Source organism: Helianthus annuus, chromosome 7 (genome assembly GCF_002127325.2).
Source record: "Helianthus annuus cultivar XRQ/B chromosome 7, HanXRQr2.0-SUNRISE, whole genome shotgun sequence".
Classification (NCBI taxonomy): domain Eukaryota; kingdom Viridiplantae; phylum Streptophyta; class Magnoliopsida; order Asterales; family Asteraceae; genus Helianthus; species Helianthus annuus.
The window spans coordinates 140,096,036-140,122,918 of record NC_035439.2 but is presented as its reverse complement, the minus strand read 5'-3'; the positions used below and the strand labels follow the sequence as shown (position 1 = coordinate 140,122,918).

General features: G+C 39.6%; 2 protein-coding genes and 1 non-coding gene across 3 annotated transcripts; 1 reads left to right on the top strand and 2 right to left on the bottom strand.

Moving 5' to 3' along the window:
- Window positions 1-11,357: 11,357 nt before the first annotated feature.
- Window positions 11,358-13,880, bottom strand: LOC110867032 (APETALA2-like protein 1). The gene is made up of 6 exons (XM_035975063.1): window positions 13,867-13,880; window positions 13,548-13,635; window positions 12,808-12,953; window positions 12,691-12,735; window positions 12,490-12,599; window positions 11,358-11,872 (listed from the first exon to the last, which is right to left on the bottom strand). Exons 1-6 carry the CDS (start codon window positions 13,878-13,880, stop codon window positions 11,769-11,771), a joined length of 507 nt encoding a protein of 168 aa, XP_035830956.1. The 3' UTR covers window positions 11,358-11,768.
- Window positions 13,881-14,045: 165 nt separating this feature from the next.
- On the bottom strand, window positions 14,046-24,732 carry LOC110867033 (APETALA2-like protein 1). The gene is made up of 5 exons (XM_035975062.1): window positions 24,663-24,732; window positions 23,215-23,302; window positions 14,348-14,493; window positions 14,231-14,275; window positions 14,046-14,139 (listed from the first exon to the last, which is right to left on the bottom strand). The coding sequence occupies exons 1-5, from the start codon at window positions 24,701-24,703 to the stop codon at window positions 14,046-14,048; spliced, it is 414 nt and encodes a 137-aa protein (XP_035830955.1). The 5' UTR covers window positions 24,704-24,732.
- Window positions 19,490-19,595, top strand: LOC118480834. Its single transcript, XR_004863815.1, has one exon. It is a non-coding gene; the product is annotated as a small nucleolar RNA R71 (small nucleolar RNA).
- Window positions 24,733-26,883: the final 2,151 nt, after the last annotated feature.

Here is a 26,883-nt window from a genome sequence, read left to right as displayed (position 1 = left end):
ATAATGGCTGTACCGATTTTGATTAATTTAAAAGTCAAAGCAGAATTACACTATCTTTGACTTTCGGTCCTTGAACTAATAAAAGCTTAACTACAGAAGCTAAGATCGCTTACAAAGGTCCTTAGCATGAAGATTAAACTTAAGAGAGCTTCCTTAATGATCAGGATGCTCCAGAGAATGCTCCAAAGCTTGATCAATTGAGATTATGAGAAAAATTTTAAGTGCAAGTGAAGAAGCTGCCCAAATGCACCTATTTATACTACTTCAAGATACTTTCAGATCATCCCAGGTGTTATATCTTGTTTCCAGGTGATAACAAGTGTCTCTAGTGGTTTTAGAAACCATCAAACAGTCCATTGTTTCGAGTTTATGAGAGTATAAGGCTGAAATGATGAAGAAATTCGCAGAGACCTGCACCTGTGCATGTTTGTGACACCCCGTTGAAACACGCTAGCTTGGCAGTGGCTGCCTTAACTTTCGGGACGAAAGTTCTTAAAACTTGGGGATAATGTGACACTCTAGGTTTTTCCGAACGAACACCTTGTAATATTTTGTGTATATAAATATTATTAAATGAAAACGTGACCTTTGTGCATGATATGTGATGTATGTGTATTATATATATATTTGAGAGCCGAGACCACGACTCGCAACCACTCGGTTGCGAGTGGGCCACTCGGTCTCGAGTGGGCCTTTGGGCCGTAACCGGTTTGGGCCGAAACCCCAAGCCCAACTCGTGACCCCTTGGTATATAATCCCCACCTTCCCCATTTCCCTCATTTGTTACCAAACATATCCACACATACACTCTTCTATTCTCTCCCACTAGAAAACCCCAACAACACCACTTTCCTTCTCCAAAATCTCGGTCCAAGCTCAAGGATTCCGGACAAGAAACTCGGTCAAGATCATCATTCGGACACTCTACTTTCTCGGTTTCTTTCCTTGTTTTCGGCTTCTTCTTCTAACCGGTTAGTGTCCTATTTTGTGGAAGATGCTTTGAATGTTTGATAAATAAAATGTTTATAAACTAGAAATGGTTAGTTAAAATTGTTATGCATGACTTTTAGTATGATTTGTGAAGATTGACTATATGTGAAAACCCTTATGTATGAAGCTTGATAACATGTTCATAATGGCTATAGAATAGTGGTTTAAAGAATGCTTATGGTCAACCAAAACTATGTTCTAGGTCACAAAGTGTATGTTTTACTTGTTCTTGCATAATAATCTTGTTAAAAATATGTGTGATTTTGGTTCATAAATGTATGATTTTGTTAAGGTGAAAACCCTAGAAAACTTTGAATATAGGATGAACTTCTTGAATGTGGTTTGAAGATTTAAAAATGGCAAAGTTTGATCTAAGTTTACTAATATTCAGATTAGGCAAAGTGTTAGTAGAAACCTTATTGGTTGTTTCCTAATCTGGGTCTGAATTCTTGGTACAAATCGGACTGATGGTTCTGCATCATCACGTGTGCATGAAAATGACAGCTTCCGACTCGCAACCACGACATTACGACTCGAGACCACGCCGTTGCGACTCGCAACCAAAGCGTGACAACTCGAAACCACACGATTGCGACTCGAGACTACGACGGTTGCGACTCGCAACCACAGCGTGACAACTCGAGACCACGGTTGCGACTCGCAACCACAGCGTGACAAGCCGAGACCACCTAGTTGCGACTCGAGACCTTCTGGTTGCGAGTGGGCTGTCCATTTTGGTTATTGGGCCAATATGTGTTTAACTTGGGCTATCTGTTGACTGGATTATGTGTTGCTGTTGACTGCTTAAATGTTTAGGCCGGCCCAATAACCCCATGACTGTTTACTTGTATGCATGTTACGTACCTGTATGTGTTTTACGTGAATGCTTGTACATCGAATCTGACCTATACCGGTAACCATGTTAGGACGTGGTGACCAGCGTGTTTGACCAAGTAACCTAAACCTACCGAGCAACCCAAGGTGAGTTCACAACTTAAAAGCATGCGTCCCGGTGGTTTGGGACACGAGACTAAACAACCCTATCCCCTTGTAAAAGGGGATACCATTCACATTTCCTTCCCGAGTTACTGGGAACAAACTTACTTTTCCTTCCCTGGTCATTGGGAAACCTTTGGTTAATTACTGTTTATACGGATTGCAACTAACGGCACTAAACGAAACTCTATCACTCAAGTCCCTACTACAAATACCGATTAGTCGCCGGGGTCAGGCGAACGGGTTATTAGTTGATAGCGCTATTTAGGTGTTTACCAGCCTCACACCGTGCCCTGGTTTGGGATCGGTCGTGAACTAATGTACTCAGGCATCCGTCAATGATGATAGAACATTGACATCGGGGCATCCTGCGGAAACGCAACGGTTACCTAGTATTCGGTATTGGAAAAACAGTTTAGTCGCTAACTTTTGGGGTAGCTCCCCATGGCATGTATAAACGGATAAATTAACCGGTGAAACAAGTTTTTGGTAATTAAAACTGGACAACTAGTGAACTCACTCAGCATTATTGTTGACCCCTTACTGCATGCTTTGCAGGTAACCCGTGACGAAGGAGCTTGCTGCTTGGGAACGTGTAGTGTCTGTTCACCCTTGTGTTGGGTGTTACCTTATTTTGAATTATGAACTTTGTTTAAACTGCTTTACTTATGCTTCCGCTACTTATTAACTGTTTGAACTTGAAACCTTAAACTCTGAACTTGATATTTGCCAATCTTATGGTTAGTAAGTATTACTTTTGTTAACAATTTAATTATTCGGTATAATTGGTGGCTGGATCCTGGTCAGTCACGCCCTTGAAGCGGGTGTTATCCGCAGGTGGATTTTGGGGGTGTGACAGATTGGTATCAGAGCCATTGGTTATAGTGAACTTGGTTTTCTAAAAAGGGGGAAAATCTTTTTGGAGAAAAACCAGACTATAACCCGTGACTCGTGACGACACTACACTCCATGTGCAAGGCTCAACACTTTCGACCTCATAGCTCGGACCAGTGTTTACTTATTTGCTTACCTTATGTTTCCTGTTATGCTATACATACTAGTGTGCCTAATTAGATAGATACACCTCTCTCTCTTCTATCTCATTCTCGTTACCCTACGGCATCACACTCATACTGTGTTTTCTGGTTATGAAGACAATGAGTGGACGTGGAAGGGGAAACATCAACATGACTCAGGCTCAGTTCACTAACCTACTCAACACAGTGGCTGCAGCTTTCGCAGCTCACCCTATAGGTCAGCATGCACCTGCGCAACCACCAGTGTGTACTTTCAAAACTTTCATGGATTGCAAGCCTCTCCCTTTCAACGGCACTGAGGGTGCCATAGGTCTTCTGCATTGGATTGAGAAAATTGAAGCTGTTTTTGCTGTTTGCGAATGTCCCCCTGCGAATTGGGTGAAATTTGCTACTGCTACGCTTGAAGGAAGCGCGCTTTCTTGGTGGAAGGCGCAAATTCAGATGTTTGGATTGGAAACTGCAAATGCTACTGCGTGGGAGGATTTCAAGGATATGATTAAGGATGAATACTGTCACCGGGATGACATCCACAAGCTTGAGAATGAGTACTATGAGCTCAAGATGGTTGGGTCGGAAATTGAAACTTACACCAAGCTGTCTAATGACTATGCTGCTCTTTGCCCAAACATGTCTCGACCTATGTATCGAAGAATCGAACTGTACATCAAGGGTTTGGCTCCAGAAATTCGAAGCCATGTAACTTCAGCCAACCACACTACCATTCAGCCGATTGTTCGACTTGCTCACAAACTTACTGATCAGGCCGTAGAAGAGGGCAGATTGCCCAAAAGGATCAGTGCTACTGTCGGAACTTCTAGTGACAACAAGCGTAAGTGGGAAGGAAGTCAGGGCAAGGATGCTAACCCCACTCAGGCCCCAGCACAGCAAAAGAAAACTGAAAACAACAAGGGCACTCAGCAACAGGGTGGCTACCGGGGAAGCTACCCTAAGTGCAACAAGTGTAACAGACACCACAATGGGGCATGTAACAAGGGCCAGTGTCAGCGATGCCACAAGATGGGGCACGAAGCCAAGGATTGTAGGAGTCAGCTCCCAGCAAGACAAAATCAGCAACAACCCCAACAGCAACAGCAGCAAGGAAACGACCGAGCGTGTTTTAAATGTGGGGCAACAGGGCACTTTAAGAAGGATTGCCCTGAACTGAATCAGAATCGCAACAATAATCAGGGAGCTGGGAACAACAATCAAAACAACAATGCTGGGAATGGGGCAAGGGGAAGAGCTTTCGTGATTGGAGCTGGTGAAGCAAGGAATGACCCCAATGTCGTGACGGGTAAGTTCCTACTCGATGATCGTTATGTTTCTGTGTTATTTGATTCCGGTGCCGATGCTAGTTATGTATCCCTACGTATTTGTAAGAAGCTTAAGCGTCCGCTTTCGTTACTAAGTTCTCCTCATATCGTCGAGTTAGCTAATGGTAGAAACATCGAGGCCTCACATGTTGTCAAGGGCTGCAAACTAGAGTTGTCTGGTCAGACATTTAGCATCGACCTTTTTCCTGTTACTCTAGGAAGCTTCGACATCGTTATTGGTATGGATTGGTTATCCAAGCATCGCGCTGAGATCCTCTGTCAAGAGAAAGCAGTTCGTATTCCTCGCCGTTCTGGCAAACCCCTCATTGTACAAGGTGGCAAAGGTGGAGAAATCTCCGGCGTTATCTCGTTCTTGAAGGCCCAGAAGTGTTTACGAAAAGGGCACACCGCTATCTTAGCACTTGTTACCAACACGCAGGAAAAGGAAAAGAGGATTGAAGACTTTCCAGTAGTGCGTGACTACCCCGAGGTATTTCCTGAGGAATTACCTGGACTCCCTCCCCATCGTCAGGTCGAATTCCAAATCGAGCTAGCTCCCGGAGCAGCGCCTATAGCTCGTGCGCCTTATCGACTAGCCCCCGCAGAATTGAAGGAACTCTCGACGCAACTACAAGAACTATTGGATAAAGGATTTATCCGCCCTAGTTCATCGCCCTGGGGAGCACCGGTACTCTTTGTCAAGAAGAAGGATGGCACGTTCCGAATGTGCATTGACTATCGTGAGTTGAACAAGGTTACCATCAAGAATCGTTACCCTCTCCCTCGAATCGACAACCTATTCGATCAGTTGCAAGGATCGAGCTACTATTCCAAAATTGACCTGCGATCAGGCTACCATCAGTTAAGGGTCCGTAATGAAGATATTTCCAAGACTGCATTCAGAACTCGTTATGGTCATTATGAATTCCTCGTTATGCCCTTCGGAATGACCAACGCCCCTGCAGTGTTCATGGATCTCATGAACCGGGTATGCAAACCCTACCTCGACAAATTCGTGATCGTGTTTATAGACGACATCTTGATCTACTCGAAAAGTCAGGAAGAGCACGAACAGCACCTACACCTTATCCTCGAACTCTTTCGCAATGAGCAACTGTATGCCAAGTTCTCGAAATGCGACTTCTGGCTTCGAGAAGTCCATTTCCTTGGGCACGTGGTTAACAAGGATGGAATCCACGTCGACCCTGCAAAGATCGACTCTATAAAGAATTGGCCTACCCCTAAGACCCCGACTGAAGTCCGCCAATTCTTGGGACTGGCGGGATACTATCGAAGATTTATCATGGGATTTTCAAAGATCGCTCAGCCTCTCACGGCTCTTACTCAGAAGGGTATGGTTTATAAGTGGGGTGAAGCTCAGGAAACCGCGTTTCAGAAACTAAAGGATAACCTCTGCAGTGCTCCTATTCTCTCGTTACCTGAAGGAACGGACGACTTTGTGGTTTACTGCGATGCGTCTATTCATGGGCTCGGTTGCGTGTTGATGCAACGCGAGAAAGTTATTGCCTATGCATCCCGACAACTCAAGACACACGAAAGGAACTACACAACACACGACTTGGAACTAGGAGCGGTGATATTTGCGCTTAAGATATGGAGACATTACCTGTACGGTACCAAGTGCACCATTTACACCGATCACAGGAGTCTCGAGCATATCTTCAAGCAGAAGGAATTAAACATGCGACAACGCCGATGGGTCGAACTTCTGAATGATTATGAATGCGCCATAAAGTATCATCCGGGCAAGGCTAATGTCGTGGCAGACGCCCTCAGTCGAAAAGACACTATACCAAAGCGCGTGCGAGCGTTACAACTTACCATCCAGTCTAGTCTTCCTACCCAGATCCGAAATGCTCAGATTGAAGCTCTGAAACCGGAAAACATCAGGGCTGAGTCCTTGCGAGGATCGAGACAACAGTTAGAGCAAAAAGAAGACGGCGCCTACTATGTGGCAGGGCGCATTTGGGTCCCACTTTACGGAGATCTACGAGAGCTTGTGATGGACGAAGCCCATAAGTCCCGTTATTCAGTACATCCTGGTTCAGATAAGATGTACCACGACTTAAGGACCACGTACTGGTGGCCTGGCATGAAAGCCCACATAGCAGCCTATGTTGGCAAATGTTTGACATGCGCAAGAGTCAAGATCGAGTATCAGAAACCCGCAGGCCTCCTCCAGCAACCGGAAATCCCGAAGTGGAAATGGGAGCAAATTTCCATGGATTTTGTTACAGGGCTACCTAGATCTCAACGCGGAAATGACACTATTTGGGTGATAGTAGATCGATTGACTAAGTCTGCACACTTTCTGGCCATTAAGGAAACAGACAAGTTTTCTACCTTAGCAGAAATCTATTTAAAGGAAGTAGTCTCCAGGCACGGGGTGCCAACTTCTATTATTTCCGACCGAGACGCTCGTTTTACTTCCGAGTTGTGGCAAGCTATGCACAAATCCTTTGGCTCACGTTTGGACATGAGCACTGCTTATCACCCGCAAACGGATGGGCAGTCTGAACGCACCATCCAAACCCTGGAAGACATGCTTAGGGCATGTGTGATCGATTTTGGCAAGAACTGGGAGAAACATCTACCGCTGGTGGAATTCTCCTACAACAACAGCTACCACACTAGCATTCAGGCGGCGCCTTTTGAGGCACTGTACGGTCGTAAATGCCGATCACCTCTTTGCTGGGCGGAAGTAGGTGACAGTCAACTCACAGGCCCAGAACTAGTGGTAGATACAACGGAAAAGATTTCCCAGATCAGGCAACGCATGGCGGCAGCTCGTGACCGTCAGAAAAGCTACGCTGACAAGCGTAGGAAACCGTTAGAATTCCAGGTCGGGGACCGGGTTCTACTTAAAGTCTCACCCTGGAAGGGTGTGGTTCGTTTCGGTAAACGGGGCAAGCTGAATCCACGATATGTTGGACCATTCGAAATTACCGAGAAAATCGGTAAGGTTGCTTATAGATTGAACCTGCCTGCAGAGCTGAGCGCGGTACACAACGTATTTCACGTATCTAACCTGAAGAAGTGTTTGTCGGATGAAACACTTGTGATTCCTTTTAAGGAACTGACGATTGATGAACAGCTACACTTTACTGAGGAACCGATTGAGATCATGGATCGAGAGATCAAAACCCTCAAACGTAGCCAGATACCTCTCGTGCGAGTTCGTTGGAACTCACGACGCGGCCCAGAGTTTACCTGGGAGCGGGAGGACCAGATGAAGTCCAAGTATCCCCAGTTGTTCCCAAACGAAAACCCCAGCACTGAAGCTACAACCGAATTTCGGGACGAAATTCCAAACTAACGGGGGGATGATGTGACACCCCGTTGAAACACGCTAGCTTGGCAGTGGCTGCCTTAACTTTCGGGACGAAAGTTCTTAAAACTTGGGGATAATGTGACACTCTAGGTTTTTCCGAACGAACACCTTGTAATATTTTGTGTATATAAATATTATTAAATGAAAACGTGACCTTTGTGCATGATATGTGATGTATGTGTATTATATATATATATTTGAGAGCCGAGACCACGACTCGCAACCACTCGGTTGCGAGTGGGCCACTCGGTCTCGAGTGGGCCTTTGGGCCGTAACCGGTTTGGGCCGAAACCCCAAGCCCAACTCGTGACCCCTTGGTATATAATCCCCACCTTCCCCATTTCCCTCATTTGTTACCAAACATATCCACACATACACTCTTCTATTCTCTCCCACTAGAAAACCCCAACAACACCACTTTCCTTCTCCAAAATCTCGGTCCAAGCTCAAGGATTCCGGACAAGAAACTCGGTCAAGATCATCATTCGGACACTCTACTTTCTCGGTTTCTTTCCTTGTTTTCGGCTTCTTCTTCTAACCGGTTAGTGTCCTATTTTGTGGAAGATGCTTTGAATGTTTGATAAATAAAATGTTTATAAACTAGAAATGGTTAGTTAAAATTGTTATGCATGACTTTTAGTATGATTTGTGAAGATTGACTATATGTGAAAACCCTTATGTATGAAGCTTGATAACATGTTCATAATGGCTATAGAATAGTGGTTTAAAGAATGCTTATGGTCAACCAAAACTATGTTCTAGGTCACAAAGTGTATGTTTTACTTGTTCTTGCATAATAATCTTGTTAAAAATATGTGTGATTTTGGTTCATAAATGTATGATTTTGTTAAGGTGAAAACCCTAGAAAACTTTGAATATAGGATGAACTTCTTGAATGTGGTTTGAAGATTTAAAAATGGCAAAGTTTGATCTAAGTTTACTAATATTCAGATTAGGCAAAGTGTTAGTAGAAACCTTATTGGTTGTTTCCTAATCTGGGTCTGAATTCTTGGTACAAATCGGACTGATGGTTCTGCATCATCACGTGTGCATGAAAATGACAGCTTCCGACTCGCAACCACGGCATTACGACTCGAGACCACGCCGTTGCGACTCGCAACCAAAGCGTGACAACTCGAAACCACACGATTGCGACTCGAGACTACGACGGTTGCGACTCGCAACCACAGCGTGACAACTCGAGACCACGGTTGCGACTCGCAACCACAGCGTGACAAGCCGAGACCACCTAGTTGCGACTCGAGACCTTCTGTTGCGAGTGGGCTGTCCATTTTGGTTATTGGGCCAATATGTGTTTAACTTGGGCTATCTGTTGACTGGATTATGTGTTGCTGTTGACTGCTTAAATGTTTAGGCCGGCCCAATAACCCCATGACTGTTTACTTGTATGCATGTTACGTACCTGTATGTGTTTTACGTGAATGCTTGTACATCGAATCTGACCTATACCGGTAACCATGTTAGGACGTGGTGACCAGCGTGTTTGACCAAGTAACCTAAACCTACCGAGCAACCTAAGGTGAGTTCACAACTTAAAAGCATGCGTCCCGGTGGTTTGGGACACGAGACTAAACAACCCTATCCCCTTGTAAAAGGGGATACCATTCACATTTCCTTCCCGAGTTACTGGGAACAAACTTACTTTTCCTTCCCTGGTCATTGGGAAACCTTTGGTTAATTACTGTTTATACGGATTGCAACTAACGGCACTAAACGAAACTCTATCACTCAAGTCCCTACTACAAATACCGATTAGTCGCCGGGGTCAGGCGAACGGGTTATTAGTTGATAGCGCTATTTAGGTGTTTACCAGCCTCACACCGTGCCCTGGTTTGGGATCGGTCGTGAACTAATGTACTCAGGCATCCGTCAATGATGATAGAACATTGACATCGGGGCATCCTGCGGAAACACAACGGTTACCTAGTATTCGGTATTGGAAAAACAGTTTAGTCGCTAACTTTTGGGGTAGCTCCCCATGGCATGTATAAACGGATAAATTAACCGGTGAAACAAGTTTTTGGTAATTAAAACTGGACAACTAGTGAACTCACTCAGCATTATTGTTGACCCCTTACTGCATGCTTTGCAGGTAACCCGTGACGAAGGAGCTTGCTGCTTGGGAACGTGTAGTGTCTGTTCACCCTTGTGTTGGGTGTTACCTTATTTTGAATTATGAACTTTGTTTAAACTGCTTTACTTATGCTTCCGCTACTTATTAACTGTTTGAACTTGAAACCTTAAACTCTGAACTTGATATTTGCTAATCTTATGGTTAGTAAGTATTACTTTTGTTAACAATTTAATTATTCGGTATAATTGGTGGCTGGATCCTGGTCAGTCACGCCCTCGAAGCGGGTGTTATCCGCAGGTGGATTTTGGGGGTGTGACAATGTTGTCTGTCAAAACCAGGTCGTCGCGTGGCGCGACGGCAGACCATGTTCGAGGTCACGTGACGCGAGCCCATAGGGGGACCAGTTTTCATGTTTCAAACTTGGCAAGAATGGCCCTTGAACCTTTTAAAACATCTGAACCTCTATTTTAAGCACTTTTAACCCATAAAGTTAGAATGTGGATGATCTTAAGGTTATAATCAAACATCGTTAGGTCCGGTTTCGTTAAAGGATAACTGAAAACACTAGTTTCACCATGTTGACGCTTTTAACCCTTTATTTACGAAAGTTAACGTATTTAATACCAAACGATATCGAAACCTCGTGAATTTTTCGTCACTTGTTCTTGAGAGCATAATCAACCGTTACAAAGCCCCGGGTTCGTTAAAAGGTCACTCAGAGGTAGTAATTTAACATGTTGACACGTTTAACCCCCGTGTCTTGTAAACTTTCACTTTCTTTCACAAACGGCTTCATACGTTTCATAATTTATTCGTTCAAGAGTACAAGCATCGTGTAAGGTTATTGAAAAGCATAGTTTTCACATGTTGACACTTTTGATCCTTCCACATACATCTTTTCCTTGTTTGTCAACTTTAATCCCTCAAAATCAATTCATTACACGTTTAAAGTTTATAACACGTGTCATCATTGTATTGGACATGATTTTGCGAGGTGTTACATTTGTTAGGGCTCTTGCGTTTGCAGTGAGAGAGGGAGTAGCCCTGGAATTATCTCTGTAATTTCCGTTTTCGTTTGTTCTTATTAATGAAATCTTCCCGCCAATTTCTTATTCTCTTTCAATTCCAGATCTGAGTTCAGAAAGTCACCCTCCGATCTCTATCAGCTACACACACCAACATTACTTACATCCCAAGTTTTCAAATGGTCATATAACAAACAGGTATCGGCAATTACACTTAGATGGGGCTCAACAAGTTAACACTAGAAACAAAGTCGGAGGCTTGCAGAAACGAATTCATGGGAATGGGAGATTCGGGTTGGAGAAATTACAGCCGGGGTATGGTGATTATAAGTTTCAGATGCTGAGTTCTGGCGATGTATACACTCGGGTATTTGGAATGTAAATTATTCACCTTTCTAACTTATCTCTGGTTTAATTATATGAAGTGAACCCTCCATTTTAAATCTGTACTGTTTATGTTTTCAAAAGAAAAAAAAATTTGGGTGCTTGTCATTCGACATGGTTTCGGAATTGGCTTTGCGTTTTCATATTATTTCAAACAAGTTATTATAATAGTGAAACATAATGAATTCGGTGATATTATAGTTTGTGCAGTCATCTATATAAGCATATCAAAGAGATTAAAATTATAGGTCTATATTACCCCACTGAACATATATTTGACTGATTAGTTTGACTGATTTAGTATTGGGAAGAAGCCTTGTTATGCATGTTTATGTTGAACAGAATTGGGTCGCTGAACTTGATTACAGAAGAGTAGAATCCTGATGATGTTGCGTTAGAGGCAACAACCACATTATGACCAATCGCCGTTTGCATTTGCCACGATGTGTTCGAGACCCCAATTCCTGTCGTTTCCTGCCGTTATATATAATCACAAATTCACTATTAGTTCATAATCATCACAAACAAATCATGTAGAACTCAATGAACTGTTACTACATAATCATGGTGGGAATGTTATACAAAGATGGGGTTTGCACACACCTTTGGTCGTTTACCATAAAGCGATTCACAAGAGGTAAAACTGATATCCAGATTCAGATCAAGATTGAAACTACCTGCTGACCAATAATTGCTTCGGTTCAATAGGAAAGAAGACACGGAATCTGTAAGTGGGGCTGCAAACGAACCAAACATTCAACGAACAGTTCGTGAATCGTTCGGTGGAAAGTTCGTTTGTGTTCGTTCGTTTGTTAAACACACAAACAAGAAATTTCCTTCATTTAATTAAATGAATGAACATGAACAGAGGTCGCGTTCGTTCATTTGTGTTCGTGAACGTTTTGTGACGTGTTCGTGAACGTTCTGTGACATGTTCGCTTATGTTCGATAGTTCATTAGTGTTTTTAGTTTTTATATTTTAATTAAATACTCCAAAATTCTGACAAATAAAAAAATTTAATACGTGTATGTGTATCATAAATTTTATTCATGAAGGTTTGTTTGTATTCGTTTATTTCCATTTGTGTTCATGAACGTTCGTTTTCGTTTATTGGCTAAAATTAACAAACGAACACGAACACATTCATTTCCTTAACAAACGAACACGAACATAAAATCTTGTTCGGTAAATGTTCATGAATGGTTCGTAAACACATATATTTCTTAACAAACGAACACGAACAAGGTTTTATTCGTCCGTTCGTTTGCAGCCCTACTTTTAAGCAAACATTAGTACCTTCATTCTTTCCTCCCCAATTCATATCTACACCGTAACCGTAAGTACTCGGCTCAAAGTTAGTGATAGCTTCTCTTCCGTTACATTTAACAGCAGCTTTATCATAAGCCCTGAATACAGAGAAAAAATTGCGGGTTATGTAGGAAAATAAACTCTACAAACTTGAGATGACTATTGTGTAATCACAAAACTTCCAATAGCCTTGCAGCTTCTACTTCATTGTCGAATAATCCAAGGTAAACATACCTGCAACCGAACTTTTTAATCTTATTTAAAGCTATATTGTTTCATCAAAAGTAACAAGTAATTTTTGCTTACTTTTTCCCAAGTAACTGACCCATGCGAGCCTCCCATCTACCGCATTTGTGAAGGGTTATTCCTCGGTATTTTGAAGTTCCACATGAGAATCTGTTACTCTGTCGACGCAATATATGAATGAATTTTTCTTTCGACTGATTCTTCATCTGTTACATCAGTATTCAAAAGTTAAAACTTACAATGATCATGGAACTTACAAATACTACCCATCAATAGGGGTGTTCAAGATCGGATTATCCGGTTTTCGGATATCCAAAAATTTCGGATAGTGAATATTGATATCCGAATCCGTATCCGAAATTTCGGATATCCGATTTCGGATATCCAAACGGAAATCCGAATTTATAAAAAAAAAAATCAAAAAATCCGTTTCGTGTATAGATTAAAACTAAACTTATATTCGATTTTCTAAATTTCCAACAATTAAAACTAAAAACAATCATAAATTCACACGAATACAATTATTTACTACTTTTTTCCTAATTTTTGCATTACTTCAAACTAAATATAATGCTCATATACTATATATATTTATAAAAAATAATTAATTTTCGGATATCGGATTATCCAAAATTTTTGAAATTCATATCCGAATCCAAAAATTCGGATTATCTAGATTTTCGGATATCCGAAAAATTTCGGATATTTCGAATACGGATTTTCGGATATTTCGGATTCGGTTTCAGATCTGGATTTTTTTGAACACCCCTACCCATCAAAACCACCTAAATTGTCCCCACCTGGGCCAGATCTTCCTCATAATCACTTAAATCAAAATTGATATCCGCATCGGTTCCTCGAAACTTGATTGCAGATCGATCATATGCTCTGAAATTTAATTTGCAAACAAGTCAAAACCGAGATTACAAATGTGTATGCAAACTAGTGTTTTTAATTTTTATATTTTAATTAAATACTCCAAATTCTGACAAATAAAAAAATTTAATACGTGTCTGTGTATCATATATTTTGTTCATGAACGTTTGTTTGTATTCGTTTATTTCCATCTGTGTTCATGAACGTTCGTTTTCGTTCATTGGCTAAAATTAACAAACGAACATGAACACATTCATTTCCTTAACTAACGAACACGAATATAAAATCTTGTTCGGTAAGTGTTCATGAATGGTTCGTAAATGCATATATTTCTTAACAAACGAACACGAACAAGGTTTTGTTCGTCCGTTCTTTTGCAGCCCTACTTTTAAGCAAACATTAGTACCTTCATTCTTTCCTCCCTAATTCATTTCTACACCGTAACCGTAAGTACTCGGCTCAAAGTTAGTGATAGCTTCTCTTCCATTACATTTAACAACGGCTTTATCATAAGCCCTGAATAGAGAGAAAAAATTGCGGGTTATGTAGGAAAATAAACTCTACAAACTTGAGATAACTATTGTGTAATCACAAAACTTCCAATAGCCTTGCAACTTCTACTTCATTGTCGAATAATCCAAGGTAAACATACCTGCAACCGAACATTTTAATTTTATTTAAAGCTATATTGTTTCATCAAAAGTAACAAGTAATTTTTGCTTACTTTTTCCCAAGTAACTGACCCATGCGAGACTCCCATCTACCGCATTTGTGAAGGGTTATTCCTCGGTATTTTGAAGTTCCACGTGAGAATCCGTTACTCTGTCGACGCAATATATGAATGAATTCTTCTTTCGACATATTCTTTATCTGTTACATCAGTATTCAAAAGCTAAAACTTACAATGATCATGGAACTTACAAATACTACCCATCAATAGGGGTGTTCAAGATCGGATTATCCGGTTTTCGGATATCCGAAAATCGGATATCCGAAAATTTCGGATAGTGAATATTAATATCCGAATCCGTATCCGAAATTTCGGATACGGATTCGGATATCCAAACGGATATCCGAATTTATAAAAAAAATCAAAAAATCTGTTTCGTGTATTGACGTGAAGTCGTGGGTCACGCAAATTTAATCCCCAAAACAACTATAGATAGTGGTAAGAGGGTATCGAACTCAGGGAGTATGTGGAAGGTATGTCAATTGTATAGCTTTGTACTTAAACTAAAATTAAACTAAATTGCAGAAATTAAAATTCAAGAGTTTGGATTGTTGTTTTAGAAAACTAAATTAAAAACTAATTTCAAATCAAATGTTGGTTGTAAAACAGATTAGGAGAGAACAATGATCATCTTAGGTTTCAGTTTCTTTGAACAATTGTGTGTAATTCCAACTAGAAAGAGTTACATAGACATAACTCGTGTATAGATAATTGAAGTGATAAAAGGGAACAAAGTACTCGGATTATATAAACGCGAGGTTGTTTCCCGATGACCAATTAATCAATAACCAACCCTAACCCTTCCCGTGATATCTCGATTGCCAACGGCACCAAGAACGTACGATTAAGACTAGAAATTGCAATATCGATTAACAAATTACAATCAACCAAACATACACCATGATACTCAAGCAATGCAAGTTATCATTCTAGAAATTCAGAAATAAAACACACAAAAGTTCAAGAAACCTTCACCTAAGATGATCACCGAAGAGTTTAGCCGGACATGGCTTGGTGAATCATCATAATAGCAAATCCAATGTTCATGCGAATCGAAAATACAAACCGAATAATAGAAATTGTTCAAAAACAAGCAAGCACAGCCAAATTCGCCCCTAGTGAGTTCTCTAACCGTTTAATGATGAAGCATAATGAAAAGACACCATCAAACTGATTTAAGAGGGCAGTTACATTTTTTCACGCAGACACCACCGTAAATTACGGCTCCACCGTAATTTACGGTGGACTTAAATGTGTTACGGTGTGTATTGTCTGATTTACGGTGGGAACTTTGCCAAAATCAGGTCCATCATAAATTACGGTGGAACCGTAATTTACGGCGACCGCCTGATGGTTTTGCTTTGTACCTCAATGTCACTTGTGCCGCCCCAAGAAGTCAAATGATGATGATCATTGTTGTCTTTTCTTACCGTCCACAGAACCCAATCCTTGATGTTGTTGCTTCGCGGCCCAATCCAACAACTCCACAAGTCAGCCGCCCATAACATACATGTCACCTAGTCCACAACTTGTATTGTTGGCCCAATCAACCAAGAGTCTTGTGAACAAAGCCTCATGTGCACCTGACAATATGGATGCCAAAGTCAGCTCACAAGTTTCGAAGCCCCCCTAGATGGTCTGTCGCCCATGTGCATATGTCGGCTTAGATGATGTGATGATGATGTTTGTTTGCTGACCATGTGCCATCAAAGAAATACAAACCTTCCTAAACCGGCCAAACCCATGTGCGGCCCATCTCTCATATGCGTGTCTATCTTCTATTCGGCCCAAAGAGGAGTCCATGTGTAGCCTTCAAAGTCCACGTGACTTTCTAAAAGTAATACTAGTATTATTCCTTTGAATGCTTTCCAAATCTACTCCCCATGTAATTGATGATATTGATGTGATGTTGCTGATGATGTTGATATATCTTTCATGAAAGTCAAGCCCACATGATGTCTTGTATTTTCTCACCAACTCCAAGACCCCAACTCACGAGATGATGATATGTTGATTTTAGGATGATGATTATGTTGTCAAAACCCTAAAACCACATGATGTGATGCCTGCTTCTTCACATGTGCTTGCTGCCTTTTTATATCTATCGTAGCCTCGGTTCCAATTTAACCAAATTAAGCGATTTACCTGTAAAACACACGAACACTCGTAGTTACTAAGTTCAAGCAAATAACCAAGTAAAGCCTGGAATTTTAATCTTTTTAAACCATTTAAGGGTTGTCCAACGGACCACCCGTCACATCCCCACACTTACCCGTTGCTTGTCCCAAGCAACCCGTTTGAAAATTATTTCAACAACACAAGCGATCAACGTGTAAACCAAACTAAAATGTATCGTCCTTTTACTAACTTTTTATCACACCACAAGACACACCCCTCACAAAAATCTCTCGGTGACAAGAAATATTAGCACATAAAGCTAAACCACTCAATGCGTGTGTGTTTTTGTGCGACAATAAGCTTGTATAAAAACCAAGTCTCCTCCTAACAAATATCTAGCATGCTTTCGAATCAAAGGAACTTACGGGTTGTAACGGGGCTAGGTGTAAAGGTAGGAAAATGATGGAATATATATAAAAGAGCTAATTGATTTGACCCGACTTTTTATTTCTACTACTACGATGCAAACACCAAATATATACAAAACTTCTTCAACATCTCAACTACTATTGCAACTAAATACTTCTTTTTGTATTTTTTCCTTTCTCTTTTTTTTTCATTTCATTTTTTTTATAACACATCAAACTCAACAATATATACAAGAACATCAATACTACATACTAAATCTCCTAAACCGGGTCATCTCAATAGGTAAAATTTTGTAGGAAGTAGGTTTGGGTCACAACCGAATGGTATAAGGCTCAAACATGGTTTTCTAAAGACCAAACCCCCACCCCTCACAATACCAAGCTCATATATATAAAGTATGAGGTCCAACCCACCAATCCCACACTCTCACACGTCTAGACGAGGCTACCTAAAAGTCCCCTATCATTTTCAAAAGCATGCTAACTCTAGGATTTAACAAGAATTCATACACAAGTTCTATTAACACAATCAACACACCGCCACTCAAAACAAAGAAAACATATTAATAATCATATGTGGCTCAAACTCTCACCAAGAAAGGACTAGAAATGGGTGTCGGTATGTCAAGTGGAACAATATCAAGTGTTCAAATTTCGACAATTTTTCGCTTGATTTCACAATTTTTTAAAATTCTCAAAAATTTCCCCTCATCCCCACACTTGGGATACATTGTCCCAATGTATGGTTTTGAGGGAAAGATCGCTTCTAAAAAAAAAACATTAGCTTTCGCTAATACTCTCAAATCCCAAATTTTTTTATCATAAAGCAAACAAACTAACTACCAATATTTCAAAGCTAAAGAACATAACAAGACTAAGGAAAGAGTACATTGACCTGGTGAAGTTTGACACAACAGATGTTGTAAATAATCCGACTTCCAATCATCACCTTCACGCAACTCTCCGCACATCTTCCCCACACTTGAATGCCGCCATGGCCCTGAAACATAGAAAAATAAAAACAGTAAGATCAATATAAAATGCCGGGTTGCCTCCCGAGCAGCGCTAAGTTTCAAGTCTTCAGCCAGACCACGCCACTCCCATTTATGGTGGCTCAAAGAATCGGTTCCTGCCATCTCCAACACTTCCTTGTGCCATTGAGCAAAATGCATCCATCTTGTTTTGACTCGGTGGGTAATCCAATACACTCTCGCTCGCACCAATATGTGTTTCTTCACGGTCCGGTGGGTGCTTTTTTTCTCATTCGTGGTAACACATTTTTCATACAGTCACTAGACTCATCACCCTTCCTCTCAATGGACTCATAACTAATCCCTCTAGTTTGAACATCAAAATACAACCTACGGTTCTTTTCGGTCATGGTAATAATCTCGTCTCTACAATTAATATGAGCATTTGCTGCGTATAGAAACGGTCGACCTAAAATTACCCTTTGTTGTGATGCCATATTGGTAGAAGCATAGTCCAAAACTAGGAAATCCACCGGGTATTCAAATTCTCCCAACTGAATCTTAACATTCCTAACCATTCCCCGTGGACGCCTCCAACTTCCATCCGCTAAGCTCACCATGGTGTCTATACCTTCGAGTGGACCAAAGTCGTACATATCGTATAAATCGCTTGGTAGCACACTCACACTTGCCCCGTAGTCCAACAATGCGTGAGGGATTTTTAATTTTCCCACACGGATAGGCACGATTGGCACTCCATACTCTTTATCATTCTCGACTTCGGCATCTTTTTCCAAACCTGCATTCACTTGACACGAAGAAGTTAGACATTTTCATTAAATTCGGTACTAGGAACGGTGCTTACCACATTGATGTTAATGCTTTTTATGTTCTTGGAATTTGGCACCGTATCACTCGGTAGCTGGCCTTTTGCTTTCTTTAAAATCGCCACGTCACTCGCAAGTTGACCCATTTGAGTGGTCAACGATTGGATGCTTTTGTCACGAACCTCGTCCTTTTGCATCCGAACCTCATCACGTTGATTCATTCGTTGCATTTCACTTTGCATCGCCTTCAACATCTCCATCATCTCATTTCCACCCGAAGAGCTTTGACCCGTTTGATATTGCCTTTGAAATCCTTGGTTTCCTTGGAAATTCGGGTTAGCTTGATTTGAAGGGTTCCCATAGCGAAAATTTGGGTGGTTCCTCAACCCGGGGTGGTAAGTATTAGAGTTCATGTTGTTGTAGTTTCTACCACCCCCTCCTTGACCTTGACCTTGTACCGCATGCACCTCTTCATATTGCCCTTCCAACATCCCTTGGCAATTTTCAGCCGCATGACCTATTTCATTACACAAAGCACAAACATCATAAATTTGGTTAGTAGTTTGAACATTACCATCATCTATGGCGTGCACTTGAGGTCGGGTAGTGGTCGGTCGGGCTCTTCTTGAGGCTTGAGCTTTCCTCCTTGATGTAGTTGCCATGCTTTCCAAGAACTCCCAATCATCGTTCTCATAATTTGTTCCAAACGTCCCACCGGTAATAGACATCAAATCACGTGCATCTTCGGCACTCAACCCCTCGTGAAAGGCATTCATCAACTCCCATAATTCAATTCCATGATGAGGGCAATTTTTAATCATCATGTTGAAACGCTCGAATGCCTCATGAAACATCTCACCATGTTGTTGTTGGAAGCTTCTCAACCCCTTTCTTGCATCGTTGGTCTTTTGGGCGGTGTAAAACTCATCCAAGAAAGTTTGTTGCATCTCCCCCCATGTATATATGGATGCCGAAGGTAACGTGTAGAACCATTTTTTCGCCTTCTCTTCCAAGGAAAAATGGAACAAAACCAATTTAATATCGTCGGCCGAAAACCCTTGACTCCCAAGAGTGTTGCAAATCGAGTCATAAGCCTCTAAATGAAAATAAGGCTCCTCCGTTGCTAACCCCTTATACTTTGGTAAACTTTGCAAAGAGTTGGTTCTTACTTCAAATGTTCGCCCTTGATCATTATGAGGAATGACTACCGGTGAAGGGTTTTGCGTGATTACCCGCCGAAAATGTGCTTCAATGCCCCTCACATTTTCTCTAAGGTGTCTCCTTGGTACACCATACTTACCTCTTGGAATAATAGGACCATTTGGCCTTGGTACTTGCCCTTGTGCTGCGATTGGTTGTTGAAACTGTTGTTGTCGCATCGGTGGGCGTTGAGGTGGTCTTTGAAATTGTGGTTGTACATGTTGTGGCCGGACTTATTGCAATGGAATAGGTTGTGGCATTGGTGGCCCTTGAGGTCTTGGCCGAATGTGTTGTGGTATAAGTTGTTGTTGTGGCATTCCACCAACACTTGCCATCCCTTGAGATTGATTTTGCACATACCCAAACTCCCCTTGATCACCATAACCTCCATAAGCGTACCCATCATCATCATACCCCTCAAAATCTTCAAATCCCTCATCATAACCATCTCCTTGAATTCCCGAAGTTTGCCCAAATGGGATGGTCGAATACTGAAAACCCGATTGTTGTGGTCTAAAGGATGAAGTAGTATGCACAATAGTTGAGTTTGGTGCAATTGTGAAAGTGGATGATGATTGACCCGTAGTTGGGGGAAAGAAATGGGATAATGGTGGGATTGTGGTGGATGGGTTGTAGGTGATGGTAGGCTCAGTTTGAGCGGTGATTGGTTGGGTGACATTGGATGGTGTAAATTCAGCGGTGGTATTAGGTAATGTGGTATTTGGTGATGGTTGGGTGGAAGTAGGTATAAAGGGTGAGGATGATTGACCCGTTGTAGGTGGAATTTGAGAATCAGCCATGATGTTTCTCGGTGTGATGGGTGAAGTGGGTGAACCGATGATTTTGTTTTCTCGTACTTAAACTCTGTTTTGTCTTAGCGTTCTTTCAATTTCCGGATCAAACGATAGCGGTGATGACCTGTGAGAGCCTCTAGTATGCATACACCTGAAGTACCTGCACACTAAACACAACCAACGTAAACCCGAAAATAACAAAACAAAACTATTAAACTAACACACGTTGCGCACTACTCCCCGGCAACGGCGCCAAAATTTGACGTGAAGTCGTGGGTCACGCAAATTTAATCCCCAAAACAACTATAGATAGTGGTAAGAGGGTATCGAACTCAGGGAGTATGTGGAAGGTATGTCAATTGTATAGCTTTGTACTTAAACTAAAATTAAACTAAATTGCAGAAATTAAAATTCAAGAGTTTGGATTGTTGTTTTAGAAAACTAAATTAAAAACTAATTTCAAATCAAATGTTGGTTGTAAAACAGATTAGGAGAGAACAATGATCATCTTAGGTTTCAGTTTCTTTGAACAATTGTGTGTAACTCCAACTAGAAAGAGTTACATAGACATAACTCGTGTATAGATAATTGAAGTGATAAAAGGGAACAAAGTACTCGGATTATATAAACGCGAGGTTGTTTCCCGATGACCAATTAATCAATAACCAACCCTAACCCTTCCCGTGATATCTCGATTGCCAACGGCACCAAGAACGTACGATTAAGACTAGAAATTGCAATATCGATTAACAAATTACAATCAACCAAACATACACCATGATACTCAAGCAATGCAAGTTATCATTCTAGAAATTCAGAAATAAAACACACAAAAGTTCAAGAAACCTTCACCTAAGATGATCACCGAAGAGTTTAGCCGGACATGGCTTGGTGAATCATCATAATAGCAAATCCAATGTTCATGCGAATCGAAAATACAAACCGAATGATAGAAATTGTTCAAAAACAAGCAAGCACAACCAAATTCGCCCCTAGTGAGTTCTCTAACCGTTCAATGATGAAGCATAATGAAAAGACACCATCAAACTGATTTAAGAGGGCAGTTACATTTTTTCACGCAGACACCACCGTAAATTACGGCTCCACCGTAATTTACGGTGGACTTAAATGCGTTACGGTGTGTATTGTCTGATTTACGGTGGGAACTTTGCCAAAATCAGGTCCACCGTAAATTACGGTGGAACCGTAATTTACGGCGACCGCCTGATGGTTTTGCTTTGTGCCTCAATGTCACTTGTGCCGCCCCAAGAAGTCAAATGATGATGATCATTGTTGTCTTTTCTTACCGTCCACATAACCCAATCCTTGATGTTGTTGCTTCGCGGCCCAATCCAACAACTCCACAAGTCAGCCGCCCATAACATACATGTCACCTAGTCCACAACTTGTATTGTTGGCCCAATCAACCAAGAGTCTTGTGAACAAAGCCTCATGTGCACCTGACAATATGGATGCCAAAGTCAGCTCACAAGTTTCGAAGCCCCCCTAGATGGTCTGTCGCCCATGTGCATATGTCGGCTTAGATGGTGTGATGATGATGTTTGTTTGCTGACCATGTGCCATCAAAGAAATACAAACCTTCCTAAACCGGCCAAACCCATGTGCGGCCCATCTCTCATATGCGTGTCTATCTTCTATTCGGCCCAAAGAGGAGTCCATGTGTAGCCTTCAAAGTCCACGTGACTTTCTAAAAGTAATACTAGTATTATTCCTTTGAATGCTTTCCAAATCTACTCCCCATGTAATTGATGATATTGATGTGATGTTGCTGATGATGTTGATATATCTTTCATGAAAGTCAAGCCCACATGATGTCTTGTATTTTCTCACCAACTCCAAGACCCCAACTCACGAGATGATGATATGTTGATTTTAGGATGATGATTATGTTGTCAAAACCCTAAAACCACATGATGTGATGCCTGCTTCTTCACATGTGCTTGCTGCCTTTTTATATCTATCGTAGCCTCGGTTCCAATTTAACCGAATTAAGCGATTTACCTGTAAAACACACGAACACTCGTAGTTACTAAGTTCAAGCAAATAACCAAGTAAAGCCTGGAATTTTAATCTTTTTAAACCATTTAAGGGTTGTCCAACGGACCACCCATCATGTATAGATTAAAACTAAACTTATATTCGATTTTCTAAATTTCCAACAATTAAAACTAAAAACAATCATAAATTCACACGAATACAATTATTTACTACTTTTTTCCTAATTTTTGCAATACTTCAAACTAAATGTAATGCTCATATACTATATATATTTATAAAAAATAATTAATTTTCGGATATCGGATTATCCGAAATTTTTGAAATTCATATCCGAATCCGAAAATTCGGATTATCCGGTTTTCGGATATCCGAATTTTTGGATATCCGAAATTTCGGGATATTTCGAATACGGATTTTTGGATATTTCGGATATTTCGGATTCGGTTTTGGATCTGGATTTTATTGAACACCCCTACCCATCAAAACCATCTAAATTGTCCCCACCTGGGCCAGATCTTCCTCATAATCACTTGAATCAAAATTGATATCCGCATCGGTTCCTCGAAACTTGATTGCAGCTCGATCATATGCTCTGAAATTTAATTTGCAAACTAGTCAAAACCGAGATTACAAATGTGTATCCAAACTAGTGTTTTTAATTTTTATATTTTAATTAAATACTACAAATAAAAAAATTTAATACGTGTCTGTGTATCATATATTTTGTTCATGAACCTTTGTTTGTATTCGTTTATTTCCATTTGTGTTCATGAACGTTCGTTTTCGTTCATTGGCTAAAATTAACAAACGAACATGAACACATTCATTTCCTTAACAAACGAACACGAACATAAAATCTTGTTCGGTAAGTGTTCATGAATGGTTCATAAACACATATATTTCTTAACAAACGAACACGAACAAGGTTTTGTTCGTCCATTCGTTTACAGCCCTACTTTTAAGCAAACATTAGTACCTTCATTCTTTCCTCCCTAATTCATATCTACACCGTAACTGTAAGTACTCGGCTCAAAGTTAGTGATAGCTTCTTTTCCATTACATTTAACAACAGCTTTATCATAAGCCCTGAATAGAGAGAAAAAATTGCGGGTTATGTAGGAAAATAAACTATACAAACTTGAGATGACTATTGTGTAATCACAAAACTTCCAATAGCCTTGCAGCTTCTACTTCATTTTCGAATAATCCAAGGTAAACATACCTGCAACCAAACATTTTAATCTAATTTAAAGCTATATTGTTTCATCAAAAGTAACAAGTACTTTTTGCTTACTTTTTCCCAAGTAACTGACCCATGCGAGCCTCCCATATCCTATTTTCGGATATCCGAAATTTCGGATACGGATTCGGATATCCAAACGGATATCCGAATTTATAAAAAAAATCAAAAAATCCTTTCCGTGTATAGATTAAAACTACACTTATATTCGATTTTCTAAATTTCCAACAATTAAAACTAAAAACAATCATAAATTCACACGAATACAATTATTTACTACTTTTTTCCTAATTTTTGCAATACTTCAAACTAAATGTAATGCTCATATACTATATATATCTATAAAAATAATTGATTTTCGGATATCGGATTATCCGAAATTTTTGAAATTCATATCCGTATCCGAAAATTCGGATTATCCGGTTTTCGGATATCCGAAATTTCGGATATTTCGAATACGGATTTTCGGATATTTCGGATTCGGTTTCGGATCTGGATTTTTTTGAACACCCCTACCCATCAAAACCATCTAAATTGTCCCCACCTGGGCCAGATCTTCCTCATAATCACTTAAATCAAAATTGATATCCGCATCGGTTCCTCGAAACTTGATTCTAGCTCGATCATATGCTCTGAAATTTAATTTGCAAACTAGTCAAAACTGAGATTACAAATGTGTATCCAAACTAGATTTTTCACTGGAAACACTCACCTTGCTGCAGCATAGGATGTGTCAAAACCACCTGTAACCATACAAAAATAAGCTAATATATCAAACTGAAACTAATTAGTTGTGAGTTGAATAATATTGAGATATCAAGCATGCTTACCTAAATACAGTTGTTTTCCACAATCCCTGAACAAGAATTAAATATGAAGATCTTAGATTCATATTTCATCAAACAAAATAAGAAGCAGCGTTGGGATCATTGTTAATCTACAAAACAAACTCTTATAGTTAGGGTTGCTCACACTTCGATTTTGACGGTTTCTAGGTCAAATTGTGAGCCGACCTTTGGTAATTGTTTTTGACCATCGAAAACCGAAACCAGATTTTCACGGTTTGAGCTTTTGTAATTGAGGTTTGAAACTGTAATAGAAACTAGAAATGACACTCGCATAGTTCAGTTTTCCAACCAATTTTGCACCAATTCCAAAAGTTAAACGAGTTTTAAGATGCTTATGATGTACGTTTTCACAGTTCACACACATGAGAAATATAGAATATAAAACAATAACTCATGAGTCAATTACTGGTACTATTACTATGATATGTAAATTAACCGGTTTGGATGATTTTACGGTTCACGAGAACCGTGAACACCCCTACCTACACAACCTACTAATTCATATTCTGATTTCAATAAGAACTCAAATTCATAGAGGCTTTAAACACAGACTTCTTAACTTCTAACCATCAAGTGAGACGTGCAGTGACGTATTGTACCATACAATTAATGATGCACATGATTAAATTAAGCAGTTGCAGATCCAATAAGTTATTAACCAATAAAATGCTCTAAGTCTAACATAATAAAAAAGAGTTTTTTTTTCCAAACTAGTGTTGGTGGAATAAATATTTACCAAAATAGTGTTTCTTGAAAACTATTTACCAAAATAATGTTCATTGTTAATTTTGTATTTATTAATCAAGTATATATTTTTATTCTTAAATAATTTATATTATTTCAATCAATCCAATATTTTTTAAATTTTTTTATTTCTCCAATATGTTTTTATAACTCGTTTACGTTCGTAAACATATATATAATAAAAATGAAAGTGTTAAAAAATTAATTCAGAACGTTGATACAAACAAAGATGCCTCTAACTAAAATTCATAAAAATAGAAACGAAAAAACCATTTGAGAGATTATTACAATACACAACTAAAATTTTGTTTATATATTGTAGCTTAAAAATTTTTTTACAAATTTTTGGCATAGAAATTACTATTACTATTTATATAATCTTAAATACAAATGTCGGTGGCTGTCCCATCAAAAGCCACCAACATTTGTTTGTTTATATTAGTTACTGAAAGCAAAGCTATCAACAAAGAAATGGTTGGATCAGGTGGCTGACGCATGTGGTATTCTCAGTTCCAACCCGGGTTCGAATCCCACTTATGCACTTTTTTTCATACCCTTTCACTGCATTTATACCTCTTTTGAACAAGGGTTAATTATGCAAACTTTATAAACTCCCTATCCACATTTCAACATATTCTCATCTTTTCTTTTGTTTTCTTTTTCTTTGCTTTTTTATTTAATTGTTATTTCTTTTTCCTGAACATTTGTTCAAATTAAGTAGTTGTCCAGATGGTCTATTGTTAGTTGCATGAATGACACAAAGTCGTAGAGTTCGAATCCCAGCATGGTTTCTTAGAGAAATTTTTCTCCCCACTTTATTTTCTTTTTCTCTCTAACTGTAATTTTTTTCTCCTAACTAATTGGTTTAAATTCTTTTAGTGATTTTTCCTTTTTCTTTTTCTCTCTAACCTTTTCTGTTTTTCTAAGTAATTGCTTTTAATTATTTTATTGATTTTTTTCTTTTTTCCTGTTTATGTTTTATATTGTCTTTTTAAATATCGAATTTACTTTATTTAATCCTTTTATTATTTTTCTGTAACTCAAATTATATAACTATTAATATTAATTAATATATTTTATTATGGTATAGTAACATGTGCTTTAGAGGTTTTCTTTGTTTAAAGGATTTTGTACATGAGGCTTTGGTTGATATACATTGTTTATTTAACGAACAAATTGACCGGCAACCTTTTCTACTTAATAACTTGACACTTCATTTTATCTAAATTACTTTTAAGGTTATACACCGTAACGTGTGACACAATATTATACTTTTTTTTATCTATATCTAACCATGTTAATAGCAAAATTACTTTTACGACTTTACACCGTTGTTTAAAT

What these genes read in the sequence shown, in the direction of transcription:
- LOC110867032 (XM_035975063.1), bottom strand. An exon ending in GGTCAGTTACTTGGGAAAAA is followed by an intron (nt 12,736 to 12,807) that starts GTAAGCAAAAAT and finishes GTTCGGTTGCAG; the next exon opens with GTATGTTTACCTTGGATTAT. An exon ending in AATGAAGTAGAAGCTGCAAG is followed by an intron (nt 12,600 to 12,690) that starts GCTATTGGAAGT and finishes CTCTGTATTCAG; the next exon opens with GGCTTATGATAAAGCTGCTG.
- LOC110867033 (XM_035975062.1), bottom strand. Translation starts at nt 24,703, where the DNA reads ATGGTTACAGGTGGTTTTGACACATCCTATGCTGCAGCAAG. An exon ending in ACATCCTATGCTGCAGCAAG is followed by an intron (nt 23,303 to 24,662) that starts GTGAGTGTTTCC and finishes ATTAAATTTCAG; the next exon opens with AGCATATGATCGAGCTGCAA. An exon ending in GGTCAGTTACTTGGGAAAAA is followed by an intron (nt 14,276 to 14,347) that starts GTAAGCAAAAAT and finishes GTTCGGTTGCAG; the next exon opens with GTATGTTTACCTTGGATTAT.